A 15,562-nucleotide genomic window follows, 5' to 3' on the forward strand; every position below is an offset into this window, starting at 1 on the left:
CAGAGCTGGTTAAAACTTGCTGCCTCATTGATTCACTTTGTTTTTAATAAAATTAAAAAATCTTAGAAAGTCCTATGAACTCAGCCAATGCACAAGTGAAATCAAGCCAACAATTCAACAACACCAGACACATGTAGGCTACAAATGTTTTTATTATTACTTTAAATAATGTCTAAATAAAGGGACTAAAGACATGCTTCTGTGAGACTTCTTCCATTTATCAAAAATATGGTGTATGGTGACATCTGCGGCAGAAATCTATCCAGGAGAGGGAAGTGTGCATCACCAGGTAAGACTGAGGTGGAGTCCATCCAGACCGAACTTTTTAAATAAGTCTCACCATCGCCATGGACGGTGCTGGTCGTCAAAGGTGGGCAGTGATTTTTTTTTTTGGCCGAAACAAATATCCTTTTTGTAGGAAATGTCATTCTTCAAATATAAAAACCAAAAAGGCCTGGATACATTTCTACTCTTCTGAGTTTTGACTACAGAATTTAAAAAGTAACAGACAAAGAACACACAAAGGGGGGAACAGCTATAATCAACTCCCTTTGGTAAAAACTGTAATAAATGGTTTTGCATTTGTCTTTTCCGTGAACATACTAACTTTAGCCATTTATCACTAAGTCCACAGTAACCTTGTAAAGTATTACTAGCACAACAACACAGATTTGTCATAAAAAGTCTGAGACTATGTACAGTGTATTTACAATGTGAGTGGACAGTCCTATCAATGAAGGGTGTGTGTGTGTGTGTGTGTGTGTGAAAGCTGGTGGCAGAGGGCGTTCTCTTTAAAAAGGTTGGACTTCCAGGGCGGCAGGGATCATGTGTATTTATAGAACTATATATAATATATATACACAACACATACACTGGAATTCATGTCAGTATCTGACATTCACGAGCTATACAACTTTTTCAGTCTGAGACCAAACAGTGTTGTGAGGCTACTTTCTTTTGTACATTAGATGCAACAGTGCATTTGGCGATAACCTGACAATATTGTTTGGGGCTCAGGCACAGTTTCTAGTAATGCTGCCAAGTGTTTGTTAGGAGAAAGCAGAGGAAACACCCTTTGTTTCTCCTCTAGTGATAGGTACATAGTTGTGATTTGGCCATAACACAGGAATGTCTGGACCAGACTTTGTTTGAGCTTCCTCCAACATTTCACTTAAGGGGGAAAAAAAAATCCTATTCCTAAATAAGTGCACTTGTCCTCATATTGTTTTACATTGTAACTGTATAATAACACTATAGTAAAGAAAATCCCTGTACGACTGACATACGATGGATGGAGCGTGTTCAGTCAAAATCGGAGTATAAAAAGCACCACTCTGTCTCTCTCAGCTTCACAGCTTGTGTTGCTGAGCCCTGCAGAAATAAAAAAAGCTCAGGGAACTTTGTTTGAGACGTGGTTCTGAGTTGCTGGTAAGAGCTCAGGTCCAGGACTGGAACAAGACCATTCCTAAGTTTTGGCACTGAAGGCCCTGTGAGAAAAAAAAAAAGTGGGCCCAGCTAAAAACGCTGGTAAAATCAGTAATCCTGCCGCCCCGGGTGCAACGCGACACGGCAGCTAGCTAAATTGTGCTCCCATGTCAGCCTTAAAATCACATTAATAAGCCCTCATCCCTCACTCTACTGCTGACCTGTTTGACTTCAGACCAAACACAACCACAGGAATCAGTCTCTCTTTCTGCTCCCTCCTCAGCTACGGTGCTTTTCCAGCTGTGCCGTATTTGACGCGGTACTTGTTGATGTTCATGAAGTGTACAACCTCCGGCTGACGAGCGGTGGTGCAAGGCAATAACCCTTCGCGCCCCTCCCCCATCAGCCACTTGTTGGTCTCAGTGCTCATGTCGCGGGTGACATGCTCCTTGACCCAAGCATCCACCCAGGCCTGGAAGCGATTGTGTAGCCGCGTGCTCACCCTCTCATGTGACTGTTAACATAAAGATATGTTTCAATTTGTGAAACTGAACACAAGAGACATTACAAATAAACACACACACACACATTTTCATATAATTCTATACACACACATGTTTAGCACATATATACATTTAAGTAATTTTAAGGTAATAATTATTAGAAAATCTTCAACAGTAACTTTGATTTAGAGCTCCCTCTACTGGTGAGCTTAAGAGGAGTCGACTTTCACTACACCTGGTTGAATCAACCCTGCATGTAAACTAGTCAGTAAAAGCGGACCAGTGCAGATATACATAAGGCCAGGAAGCAGGTACAAATGTACTAAGATGACAAAAGTGTGCAGTAATTACCTGGTGTGCTCGCAGCAGGGCCGTGCGTCTGTACATGTAATCCTCCGACTTGAAGACGTAGACCATCTTGTAAGAATTGAGTTTGAACATACACTCCATTTTTTCTTTTTCCAGAGATTTCTTTCCACCCTCACAGGCTTCCTTGTCCAGTTGCTCTCGGCCCTTCTGGTACTTCCGGATGCGTCTAAGATTCCTGGATGGGCATAAGAAGAATGACTAATCAAATCCAATTCTTGCAAACTTTTCTGCTTTTCCCCTTGAAGCCAAACCTTCAGGAAAGATGCTTTAGTTAATAAAACTCTAGATCATGAAGACTTTTCTAGACTTTTGTTTTAAGACAGCATTGCTCTGGTGGACCACATAAAATCACCAGTCAGCCATGATTTTGACATTCATGTTCTGTGCTATTTAGTAATTGTTTTTTATTTTTATTCTTTAAGAGTGGCAATAACACACCTGGGAAGAAAGACAGGTTTCTGGGCGAGATGCTCCCTCAACTCAGGTGTGGTGGAATCTGGGTTCAAGTAACGTTCTACATAATCTGACCAACGCTGCACAGAGAAGATAAAACCAGGTCAATGACATTTTAAACAATATTCAAGAACAATTAAAACAATGTAGAAATACACATAATGTTTTATACATAAAATGATATGCGGAAAAATAAAATTACTTTGAAACATTTGGAAAGTCAACAACAAAATATGAGTCCTAATAACAGCACATAGTAGCCCTTTTCTGATTGGTCAGACACAAAGCTTTTTACCTCTGCTTCCATTGGCTCTTCTGAGTTCTCCTCCTCTGTGTCCAGAAGCTCCACTGTGAGCTGCACCTGTCCACAGTTTCTCGAAAACATCACCTAAAGGAGTGACACAGAGAAAAAAGTTCACACAGACTGTGACAGTTTCTTCATGACAGAATGGAAGAGTCACTCAATCAAGAGGCAATCAATAATATTGTGCATACTCGGTAAATTTAAATATTTCTTTTACTTCCCCAAATTATCTTTTTCTGAAAAAAAAAAAAAGGCAGTAGTATTCGCGTGTATACCTTGAAGCAGTTATCTTCAGACATGAGTTGTTCGCCTTTCCGCTGATAGATGACCTCGGCAGAACTTCTTGAAGACAGAGTGGACAGGCTTCCTCCTGTGGCCCCATTGGAGCTCTCTGCCAGGTACAGGTTCATAACTTGGATGCAGATCTCATCACTTACGATGTGTTGGAGCTGCAAAAGAGAAAAACGTCACTGACAGACAGAAGCCAACATCTGACGGGTCAGTTGTGAGCTGAACTGAACTAATCCTCACCTGCCGAACGATGCTCTGGATGAGCTTGTCCATGGTGAAGGCCATGTAAGCGTGGATGGTGAACATTTCCCTCAGCGAGTCTTCGTACTGAGAAGCTTCCATGTTTCCGTCCAGCAGATTTCTGACCATCTCCAGGAAGGCAGAGTAGTAATCCTCCACCTCGATGTCCACTGAAGGAATCACATCGCCAATAATAATGAGACATTTTCATACATTTTTCATACATTGCTCTTTGTAAGCACTTCACCTGGTTTTTGTTTGTTTGTTCTTTGTATCTTGTTGTGTCAGATGCACTTAGCACAAAGAAAATGCTAACTAAAGCGTCACTGATCTCAAATTAAAGATAAGTGCAGCAAACAACTCCACAGATCTTCACTTAAAAGTACCGACATGGCTTGGAAAAATAATAAAATAATAATATTATTTGATTAGGTTTTAGTGGGAATTTAGCATACGCATTGTTTAAAAAAAAAAAAAAAAAGTACTCACTGGGCTCTTTCAGTCTCAGCTGGATGGCCGGATTGTCACTCTTCTCCTTCTTAAATCCGAGGACTTCCCTCTCCCAGTCACGTTCCCTGACCTCCTCTTCGATCTGCCGTTCTGCCTGTCCGTACAGACGTAGCAGACGTGAGCACAGCGTCTGGTGCAGCCGCAGGAAGATGTACCAGTTGTTGTTGATGTAGAAGAGGTTGTAGGCATCGTCGCAGCTGCGCAGCTTCTGCGCTGCAGTGTTGCTGAAGAGCAGCTTGGATTTGGAGGGGCTCCCGGTGCTGGGCACGCCGTTGTGCTTTTTGGATGCTCCCTCCTCCAGATCCATCTCCTCCTCCTCCTCTTCCTCCTCTACGTCAGAGAGCTCACCTCGCTGTGAGAACAGCATGTCTGGGATGAAGTGGTAGATGATCTGCTTGATCTTGTATTTGTCCTCCTTCTGAATGCTCGACTGCCTCTTGACATGATGGATGATGAGAGCAGCAGCATCCTCCAAGATCTGACTGTCTTCGTAGGCCAGGGTCAGCTGAGGACCCGTGGGTGGGCTGGCGTTTTCCTCCGAGGCCTGCTCCTGGCGCTATGGAAAATTAAATTATTCAGTATCAGCTTTAACATAAGTAGTAAAAACTTAAAAAACTGTGAGAGTCAATACTTTTTAATGCTTTACCTCATCATAGATGCTCTCTATTTCATTTAGCAGGGACTTGGATCGAAGCACTTTGGTGTCGTTCTGTTTGAAGTTGATGCCTTGATGGTCCAGAGATTTGAGGTAATACTTCTCATTCTGTTCTCTCCAGATCTTGTTGAAGCCTCTTTGGGCTTCCCGCCACTCCTCCTCCTTTGTCTTTAACCTGGTAAAAGCAACAGTGAAGGCAGACAAGCAGAACATTTGTCACAGATCTGAAACATGTGATGTCACAGATGTTTGTTATTCTGGTGGTTGTCTTTCACTTTTTGTAATTTTGTTATGAGTATTCACATTTCGTTTTACACACACATTTATCACATTCCAAAATAACAGTTTATGAGCCAAACTCAGAAATCCCTGCAAACATCCGAGATATTTTATTGGGACACTTTCAGACTAACCTCTTTAACACGATGGGAACAGAGATCGCTGGGTTTTTCTTTAAGCCGTCTATGATGTCAAGGGCTTTGTCCCCGTATATCCTCTGGATGGCCTTGCGATGCACAACCTCAGAGGAGCCACCTAGTGTGTTGTCCAAGCGGAACTTGGCCTGTTCTTCAGCAGACATTCGGGACAACTTCCGCTGTACTGTCTCCAAGACTCGGATAGTGGCCAGGTTAGTTTCCAGTACTACGTCCAGCTGTCAGTAGGAAAACAAGAAATTTTTTAAGATAGTTTAGTTTAGTTTACTTTCATCATGAATTAGGGAAAAAATTGTATTTATATATTAAAGGTAGAATGTGAATTTAATGACTAAAACACACAATTTGAGGATAAGACATTCTAATTGAGATAAATAGTAAGCACTGCCCACCAATAAAAACTGAAGTAACACCTTTACATGCTTACACACAGACAGCTGAAAACCCAAACTTGTCTAATTGTAATAAGAAAATGCAGTTTTAAATAAACTATAATAAATATACATTGTGATGCGTCTTAGCTGAACAGTAAACATCTGTGCTATTTTGATGTGTGATACTGAAGATTTTAGAGCCAAATACTTTCAAAGGTGGTTTCAGTGTAATACGTTTGAGAACCACTGTTAGAGGTCAATTCCTTAGAACCTTTAATATGTATATAGACTAAATGCAGGGGGAAAAAAGTTCAAATGCTGTGGGAAAATGAACATTACAATCAACAGTTGAGTTGTAATTCCAGAAGATTTCTCACCTCAAATCTTTCATCCTCACATCTGTAGATGTGCTCCTCATACTGAGTTTTTTTAGAACTGACAAAGGTGGAGTCTTCAGACCAGGAGGGGAAGGACACCCAGGTGTCATTCAAAACCTGGACACACACAGTCAAGATTCAAATCGTCGGGAATGTGATAGTCATGTGCATTATTTTCAGTATGTCTACCTCTTAGAAACCATCTTAGAGTTTGTCAAATGTTTTAACAAAATTCTGGGAAAAAAGCAGTCATTGTCTGCGATTTGTTTCTTTACATTAATTTCAAAAAGTATCACAAACGTGAGCAGAGGGTCGTTGAGCAACGCCTTTAATAACACAATCCATTTCTCCTTTCTGACCTCTTTACATAGTGGAGTTCTCCCAGTGCATTTGGGCTGCTGGTAGCTTTTGGGCAGGGCTCTGTAACTGGAGCCCAGTCTCTTACAGGAAGCATAGTCAATCTCCATGGCGATGCCCTCGGTGGCCCGTTCTTTAGGATAAGATTCGATATGAGACATTTCACGATATCCCAGGAAGTTCTTGAACCAATTAAACAGCTCAGGAAATTTTCTGTAAACCAGATTTAATTTAGTTAAAAGACATAAAACAAAACAGGACAAAAAAAAACTGTGACTTGGAACTGTCAAATCAGAACTCACCCTAAAAATGGCAGCACCAGCTGCACCAGTTCAGCCCTGGAGATTACCTCCTGATTGAAGATGACCAGACATCGCAGGAAGTTGTCATAGGCCTCTGTACTTCGCAAGGCTTTTCGGACCTGTAACACAAAACATTTTTAATGGGCCTAAAATGTGGAAAGCCGCACATTACTTTACACGTTTAAAAGGATTATCAACTCACCTTCTCGAAGAACAGAGATTCTGTGCCTACTCCATGCTTGCTCGCTTCCATGACTGGTGAATCTTTCAGATTAAGTAATTTGGGTTTCTTCTGTGTCAATACCAAATCAACAAATGAGAAAAGAGGTACAATCATGAAGAAACACTTCAACAAAGACAGTGAATGTAGATGATGAGTTAAATGATGTGACTGTGTGTGACCAGAGCTTCAGTGGTGAGACTGTGTACATGTACCTTGACGGGCGGCGTGGTCCCTGGAGTTGGATGACGACGGATCTGACAGCCGTTCTGATTGGGCCTCTGTTTGTTATTGAGCTGCAGCTTTTTGGCAGTGCCACCATGGTCGTTCCGTACAGACTCTACCTTCTCAGCTGTGGTCTTGTTTAACAGCTGTGGGAAATGAACAACACCAGTGAGACTGTGGTGCAACAACATCACAACCTGTTCCTAGAGTTGAACAACTTGATCAAATGTCCAGTTTTAGAGCGGTTTATACAAAAATATATGATCATAATTTGGCTCTTTTAAGGAAGAGAAATGTTAATTTAAATCTGGTTTTTCAAGCCACAGTCATGGGAAGTAACTTTTGCAACAAGTTATAATCTTGCTCCAAGAATTTTCTTCTTTCTCCAGATGTTTTTTTCCAAACTAAAAACATTAAAAAGGAACTGGATTTCAGATGAGACAAGAAGCAGGTTGTGACAAAGAAAGAATTCTCAGATACATCTCTTGTGTTGATGAACTTTGGGTCATGACCGAAAGAACAAGATCCCGGATGCAAGCGGCTGAAATTGGCTTTCTCCACAGGGTGGCAGGGCGCTCCCTTAGAGATAGGGTGAAGAGCTCTGTCACCCGGGAGGAGCTGGGAGTACAGCTGCTGCTCCTCCACATCGAGAGGAGTCAGCTGAGGTGGCTTGGGCATTTACATCATATGCCCCCCTGGACGCCTCCCTCGAGAGATGCTCGGGTCTTGACCCACTGTGAGGAGACCCAGAGGAAGACCCAGGACATGATGCAGCAACTATGTCGCTCGGCTGGCCTGGGAACGCCTCAGGATCCCCCCAGAAGAGCTGGAGGAAGTGTCTGGGAAGAGGGAAGTCTGGGTGTCCCTGCTCAGACTGTTGCCCCCGTGACCCGGCCCCAGATAAGTGGAGAAAAGAGTAAAATATGTCAAACAATATCAACCCTCCTACTGTTATTGTTTTTTCTTACCAGCTGTGCTCAAAATGTCACAAGTCAGAAAGGCAGTTGCAGAGGCAAATAAATAAATAAAGTGGAGTGGGCAGACTTTTTTTCACTGGCTTTAAGCAAAAAACAGGTTAAATTACTTGGTCAAATTTTTGAACGTTCTAACATTGTCATGTGTGTGCTCACCACTGAACTGTTGGCATCAGGAAGAAATTGACCAAATTCTGACAGCAGGTCCTCTTGGTTCTTGAAGAGCCTGGCCACCTGAGCGTAGACCTCCTGTTCTGTCAGAGCTGGTGTGTAGTTTCCTGCCGCCTCCTTTGCGTTACGCTGCTCCTTCTGCAGTGAATGAACAAAAAGGTTATAGTAATGTGGTTGGAGGAAACGTTGCAGACGCCAACACAATTTTAATACTGTGCTTCTAGATTACGTTTGACCCTAAGCATATGCATTCTCTTTCAATTATGTTTGACTGGCAGGACAGTCATTGGTTGACTTCAGGTGTTTCAGACCTGGTAGGTGTGCAGAATCTCAAGGAAGGCTTTGTAAATGTCAGGCTGGCCCTGGAATCGGTTCTTTATCTTGTTGACGTAGTTGATGGCATGGTTGAACTCCACAGGCTGGTTGTTCTGCATGGGCGGACCAGTGGGGGTCCCACTGAGTGGCTGGTGGAGCTGAATGGGTGGGGAGCGGGGAGAAGTGTACGCAGGTATGGACGGATTGCTTTGGCTGCTCTGTGTCAAGGTCTGGGGCTGGAGAGGCTGGAACATGGTAGAAAAGATTAAGACTGTTAAAAGGAAGGAGCAACTGAAACAAGCTTTATTAACGTAAACGTAAAAGTGTCAATACTCTTTAGGTAATGACTACAATTTACAATTTGGTAATTACCACTTCCCACTCTGCATTTGATTCTCACCTTGGACACCTTGGCAGGGGGAGGCTGTGTTAAAACAGGTGGGGTTGTGGTGGTTACTGCAGGTGGGAGCTGTGCCTGGTGTTGGGCAGCTGCCGCTGGTAAGGGCAGGTTTTGGACTGAAATGCCATGCGGGGTGATGTGGTGAATCTGACTGGGCGTTGTCACGTTGACCAAATCGTTAGTTTGGACCTCAATCTTGTAGCCCGGTGGTAGGAAAGTGTTAAAGCCCATGATGAGGTCAGGATGTCCTTTAAACAGCTGTGACACTCGGTTTATGACCCCTGGAGTGTCGATACTGGAAACAGACAAACAGAATTTAAATCCAACTCAGCTGTTACACATGAAATGTGACTCAGATAATAATCTCTTGAAGCTATAAAGTCAGAAGGTTTTTTTTTACTTAAACAATGGAATGAACCTTTTGAACTTTAATTTATTTAAAACAAATGTTTAACTTTGCTGTTCAGTCCAAGACACTGACTGCCACTTTTAAGGCATTTAAATAGTTTTACATAGAGACTATAATATAATAATATAATAACAGCTAAAAGGTTTGGAAAATATTAGAGACCTCTCTACTTTGTCTGCAGTGAACGGACTATTAGGACTATTATATTATATTATAATATTAGGACATTTCTATGCAAATTACAAAAACTGTGTTTTTGCACTGATGAACCTGTGCAACAAACAACCCCCAAGAAAGTCTTTGTAATGACTTATCGTGTTTTCTCTCTAAAAAAGATAGCATCCTCACCTTTGGGACTTGAACTCTTTCATTATATCCAAGAAGTCGTTGTAGACCTGAGGCTGGTTTCCAAACTGCAGCTTCACTTGGTCCAAATAAGACAAAGCATCTTCCACCTTTTAAAGACAAACAGTCAACAGTCAACTATCATAAAAATGCAACAAACTGTACTTTTGACCCTGAAAACAGCTTCTGTATTTGAATCACATTTTGTAGCCACAAAAACCTTTGAGAGTTCAGCAGTAAATAAATAAATTATCATCCAAAGTTTAGAGTACAGCACTTCTTGTACATTTTTTTCTTTTAAAGCCTGGTAAATCTCTCTGTAGTTTCAGAATCTACTCTGCTTTCAGTGGCAGGTTTTATCTAAGCTGACAACTCTGCCAGAATATGAAGGAAAAACCCAATCAGTGCCAAACAAAACCTTCTGATCCTTAATATGAATAAACTTCAACACTGGGATGATTCACTAAAGTCTCAAAATGACAGTAAAAACTGCAGTTGTTTATTTTTCTGGAAGAAAAAGCTTTTAGATTCAAACAACTTAAATAAAGTGGCTCGTAGTCTTTGCTGCAGGAATTTTATTTTTACTGCTAAAAATTATGTACACATAAGTTGTAAGGTATCTGCACAAACAACAGAACATGTGTGTTGTCACATAAAACATTGTTTAAAAATGTTTTTTAAACTTAATTTAATTGTTTTTTTATTAAATGTTTAATTTATCATTCAACAAACCTTGAGCCTTTGGAACTGCTGCTGACCCTGTGCTGAGGCCTGAGGAGCAGCTGAATGACTGTGACCTGACATCACTGAAGCCCCATGAGATTGGACAGAGGGACTGTGGTGGTGGGAACCCCCATGGATGGCTGGACTTGGGGTGTGCCCGTGCCCACCACTGTTCTGGGACACAGTGGGAACCTGGTAAACACAGAGCAATTTATAGTAACAGTAACCGTGTTACATCAGATGAATAAAACAAGATTGATCTCACAGAGTCTGACAGACAGTTTGTAAAGTTTTAAATGTTAGGATATTAGTAGAAGAAAAAGTTAATTATACTGCAATATGTTCTCACAATTACACAAGATAAATATACCTGGTAACCCTGTGGGACGGAGTACTGGACACCTCCTGTGGGCTGCATGTTGTCCGACACGGCCTCATACACTGCCGGGGTGGGAGCAGGGGCCAGGACACGATGCTGAAAAGCCTCTGTGTTGCCAGCGAGGCGCCGCTGCTGGGATGCAAAAACCGTTTCCTGATCCTCCAGTCGGCGCTTCATTATGAACTCATGCTCGTGAGAACTGAGAGACCTGGAAATGAAAACAGTAACAGGTGGATCATACTACACACTAGAAGACCTTTATTTATTTGAGTATTTATCAAACTATCAGATTGGGTTTTTGGATTCATCCACCAAAATGACGATAAGCACTTGGCAAGATTCTATTTGTACTTCAGATGTGAATTTATGGATTTACACAATGCCTGCCAGGGAGCCACTTGCAGCATTTGGCAAAGTAACAAAAGTATTAAGTAGTTTGCAGACTGAAATCAGCTACAACTTTAAATACCATTCAGGTTCAGAAGTTAAATTTGCCATTTCATTTGCAAGGTAAACGAAATAAAAGCTCAGGTTTGCTTAAAAAGATTAATGGCTTTGCTTTTGATTTATCAAAAAGTATGCTGTCTGGCTGATTACAGATTATAAAAATATATAACTTGTAAAAAGATATTGTATGATAGTGATTAAATGTGTATATGTTAACGTGTATAGTGAATGCTTTTAATGGTGATACACAACATAACAATAATTATTAATTATTGTTGCTTTTGTAGATATAACAACATATAAAAATATCACAGTAAGTGACATCAAGGTATTCAAAACTTAATTCTGAATATTTGACCAATCTGTTACGTCTATAGCGCAGTTTCATAAGAAAATTCAGAAAGATACTGGTTGCAAACTCCCTCCCTCACTCCCCCCACTCACACACGCACACAGAACGTCAGCAGCCTTGCAACAAACAGGTGTTGCAGAAACCTGGAAGACCCTTCAAAACTTCCTGCTACCAACAACTGCTACCCACTTCAGCAAACGTTGTTTATAAAGCAAAAAAGTTAACCACAGAACGCGGGGAAAACAGAAGAAAACATACAATTTCTAAAACACCTTGCCGACGAACACAAGTGACACAACGACAATGAAGCTCGGTAAAAACCTTCAAAATTCAGATTCAGCACATTTATTGTATCGCTAGGATAATTCGGTAGTATTTAGACAGATCAGCTTGGCTCGACTTTAAAGTTCTTATAACAGGACAGCTACGACAGTAGCAACTACATGCTAACCACCGCATCCAACCCCCTTTACGGCCTAACGACACAAGCACCGACCTCGAGTTATACGACGCTTGCCCACGACGCCCGCCATTTAGATCGTGGCACTAGAGCGCAGCTAAAAACATACAATTTGATTGATGCAAACTGCGTAAGACGTGGACTCTTCAGCCCGGGTGCATTTCATACGATCAGTTTTTGAACTGTTCACTTGTCCTTCACTTGCAACTTGTTTAATCAGCAGTAGTTATGGGCTGCTAAGTTGTTGCTAGCTAATGTAAACAACATGGGAGCCCGACGACCGTGCAGCGTCCGTGGGCTAGGGGGAAGCACATGCATTCGCAATGGAAGAACTCAGTTGCATTGAAAAAAGAAATTGCGGCTTTCGACTGCTCTTTAGGGGTTCGGGAAGGGTTAATCAGATAGACGTCAGCCTCCTGTGCGCGTTCACACCAGGCGTCTCTCTGAAGATATGAAGGCAGCTCGCTGTTAGCTTGCTGAATGAATTCAGCTCAACTCACCGCCTCTCCTCGAACAACGACCCGAACTTCACCGATGATGCGTGTATTATCCTTAACTGTTGGTTTGCCCACAGTGCCTTGAGGACTAGACTATGTCGCTGAGAAAAACGTAAACTTTTCCGTGATTTAAAGTAAACAATTAGGTCTAAAGAGAGTAGAGTGCAAATCTCCCCGAGAGAGGAAAACAATCTCCCTTCGGTTAGCAGTAAAGGAAGGCGTGGTTTCCTTAACTACACCACCCCTCGTCGAACGCTATTGGTCGAGTCATTCTAGGTATCAACGAAAGGCGGGGCGAGCGAATCAGATTGTGCATTTTAGCTGTCAATCACAGATTAATCGTTCAGTCACCAAGCACGCCCATTTTGACTTGAAGCGCGACAATACCATCACAGACTACAGTTCTATAGTGCATGCTTCAGCTCCAGTTACACTACATACTATAGTGTATATACGGTATTTTTTAACGGCAGACCATATAGCTCATGCTCATTTTTTAAACTTATGCAGTAAGAGGCTGTAGTGTTTTACACTAAACTTTTTAATGTGCCCGTTATGTCCTATATATGTATATATTGGGAGTTTCAACGACACAAAAACTTCAAATACCCTCTTATTTTAATGCAAAAAATACAAGTTTGAAAACGTTTTACTCATTTATATAAATATTCTAAAACGGTGTTCTGTGACACAACAATATTAATATATAAGTTGCAACAGTCAGGTGTTGTGGTGTAACACTGTGTTTGATTGACAGCTAGAACCAACCATAGTTTACACAGTCTAATTAGGCTAAAATTGTATGTAAATCACTTTGTTTCATTCATATGTGTGAACTCCGATGTACATGAGCTCTAATATCTATAACTGTATTTTGAGCATTAGCAAATATGCAAAATGTGTACCATTAATAATAAAACAAATGAATTATATCTGCATCACTAATGAGCCAACAAGAAAACGTGTACAATAACAACGCAGTTAATGTTAATTTTGTTCATACGTACATTTTGCACGTACAATAAATATGTCAAACGGGCTTTGGTGGCACAAAACGTTGTCATCATCTTCTTTTCACACATAGAGCCCTCAAGTTTTAAACCAAGGTGTCATAATTAATAATATGCATAAGCGATTAAACCACCTAAATAATATTGCTAGATGCATCGGCCGTAGGGAAATTGTGGTATTACTTTTTTTAAAAACTTTTTATGTTGTTCAATCAATTGTACACATAGCATTAACTCATTTTCACTTCTTATAATCAACTGCTACCTTGTGTTTGACATGCTTGGTTTATCTTGGCTGCTGTTGCTGGAACATAGCGGTTATCCAGTGTCGCATCTATTAATATTTATTTTTATTTGTTTTCAAGAAAGAGAAAACAAATGTATATTATCAAACGTATCTATTTATGGGAATAGCTCTGCTACAAACAGAAATTTTAGGGTGAAACGATGACGTTCTGCCGAGAAAGTCAACGTAGTCGTTGTTGAAATTTGAAGACACGAGACCTTTAAGATCCGCCTCTAAATCAACTTCCTGGAGTTGTGTGTCACGTGACCATACAAGGGGCGTGTATTTGCGCTCTTTTCCTTATCCTTCCTCTTTGTGGACACTGTGGCCAATCATTGCACGGAACGGTCTTTACAAATCCAGAAAAGGTGGAACTTCCAAAATAAACCATCGCCCACGACAGGCGGAGCTGCAACAGCAGCCCGGGATTCCTCCTGTTTTTCCTGCCAGTACAGTCACTGAGCCTGTAGGCTGCGGCAGCAGTAAACACACACACAAACACACATAGAGTCACAGTCTAACTGCTGGTTTTATTTCAATGTCACTGTGTGCGCATTTTACGCAATAACGAACCGCTTCAAACTACTATACACCACTACGCACTACGTTCTTCGAAACGCGTATCGTCGTAGGTTTCTCTGCTACGTAACAAGTCCTTTTTGTCCGAGTTGTGTACACAATCATGTAGAACAGTGCCGTAGAGGAGCTCACTCCACTCAAGTGCACGGTGGTAGGAGGGTCAACTGGCCCTGTCCGCGTCAGCCTCGATCGACGTGGGTGTTTGCATGCCGTCAAACAAAAGGCTTCACGGTGGCATTAAACGCCTCCTCTGCCAACCGAGGCGTTGCGCTACGGTAGCGCATGTGGACACGGGTAAAGTAAGGCCCGTGTGGCTCAAGTTGCATATTTTCTTAGTGGCAAGAGCCGAGTCAAATGCCCTGACTGAACAATGCCAAAGTCACACGAAACGGGAAATAGAAACGGACACAGCATAGCTGCGCGGAAACCTCGGTGGATCAGCGTCGTTCTCATCTGCCCTTTTCAAACAACTCGGCACCATGTTTCCCTGAAAACATGCGAGGATCAGGACACGTCCCCCTCAAATCCCATTCTTTGTTTACTTCAACAGTCTGGGAGTAAAATGTCTAACCTGCCTCACCACAACAACTCCCTCCCCCTAACGATCCATTTGCAAACAAGCGTTACATGCTCACACTGTCCGTGCACACTCACTGACTTCCAGACAGAGGACTTGTACGGATTACCAGCGCACACTGATTTATTATTTGTTTTAAATATAACCAGACACAATAACGACTTGCACGTTTATACACCTCTGTCTCCACGTTATGTTTTCCCTGCAGTTCTCTTGTCGTTTACGAGCAGCAAAAGCAACCCGATAGATGGGTCTAAGCGCACAAAAGGCATCAATAGCCACAAATCACTTCAAACCTTAGTAATAAACATCATTAACTTGTCATCGCCCCGAGGCCAAAATAAATAATTTAGTTTAAGCAGCTGTTACATACCCCAAGAAAAAGACTCCACACTCCGGATTCGTGTTTGTAACAAAATAGTTGGAGACGCCCCCCTCAGCTGGTATTGGCGCACACTGCAGTTCACGTCATTTTACTTTGAATATAACCCGCTAAAACCAGTTGAAAGTGCTCTAGCAGTACATTGAGAACATCACTGATTTGATCCTCAGTCGTAACCGAATGTCCTTCCATTTGGAGTTTCCCTGTTTGAACGCGG

At 41.8% G+C, this 15,562-nt stretch overlaps 1 protein-coding gene across 6 annotated transcripts; it reads right to left on the bottom strand.

Moving 5' to 3' along the window:
* Positions 1-381: 381 nt before the first annotated feature.
* On the bottom strand, positions 382-15,408 carry sin3aa (SIN3 transcription regulator family member Aa). Of its 6 annotated transcripts, none has more exons than XM_025056161.1 (22): positions 15,337-15,408; positions 10,747-10,963; positions 10,386-10,568; positions 9,657-9,763; positions 8,900-9,194; positions 8,496-8,744; positions 8,170-8,322; positions 7,722-7,913; positions 7,030-7,185; positions 6,797-6,886; positions 6,595-6,713; positions 6,295-6,505; positions 5,936-6,052; positions 5,164-5,402; positions 4,742-4,925; positions 4,075-4,651; positions 3,586-3,755; positions 3,330-3,503; positions 3,046-3,138; positions 2,736-2,830; positions 2,280-2,472; positions 1,709-1,939 (listed from the first exon to the last, which is right to left on the bottom strand). In XM_025056161.1, the coding sequence occupies exons 2-22, from the start codon at positions 10,930-10,932 to the stop codon at positions 1,709-1,711; spliced, it is 4,014 nt and encodes a 1,337-aa protein (XP_024911929.1). In that variant the 5' UTR covers positions 10,933-10,963; positions 15,337-15,408. The 6 variants fall into 6 exon arrangements, with proteins under 6 accessions (XP_024911926.1, XP_024911929.1, XP_024911928.1 ...); XM_025056160.1 differs by lacking the exon at positions 15,337-15,408 and adding an exon at positions 12,515-13,055; XM_025056158.1 differs by lacking the exon at positions 15,337-15,408 and having other exon boundaries at positions 382-1,939.
* Between the last annotated feature and the right edge of the window lie 154 nt (positions 15,409-15,562).

The sequence above is a fragment of the Cynoglossus semilaevis genome, chromosome 6 (genome assembly GCF_000523025.1).
Source record: "Cynoglossus semilaevis isolate Cse_v1.0 chromosome 6, Cse_v1.0, whole genome shotgun sequence".
In the NCBI taxonomy this organism is placed as follows: Eukaryota; Metazoa; Chordata; class Actinopteri; order Pleuronectiformes; family Cynoglossidae; genus Cynoglossus; species Cynoglossus semilaevis.

What these genes read in the sequence shown, in the direction of transcription:
- sin3aa (XM_025056158.1), bottom strand. Translation starts at nt 10,932, where the DNA reads ATGAAGCGCCGACTGGAGGATCAGGAAACGGTTTTTGCATCCCAGCAG. An exon ending in CCCCTGCCAAGGTGTCCAAG is followed by an intron (nt 8,745 to 8,899) that starts GTGAGAATCAAA and finishes ACCATGTTCCAG; the next exon opens with CCTCTCCAGCCCCAGACCTT. An exon ending in TAGAGAGCATCTATGATGAG is followed by an intron (nt 4,652 to 4,741) that starts GTAAAGCATTAA and finishes AATTTTCCATAG; the next exon opens with CGCCAGGAGCAGGCCTCGGA.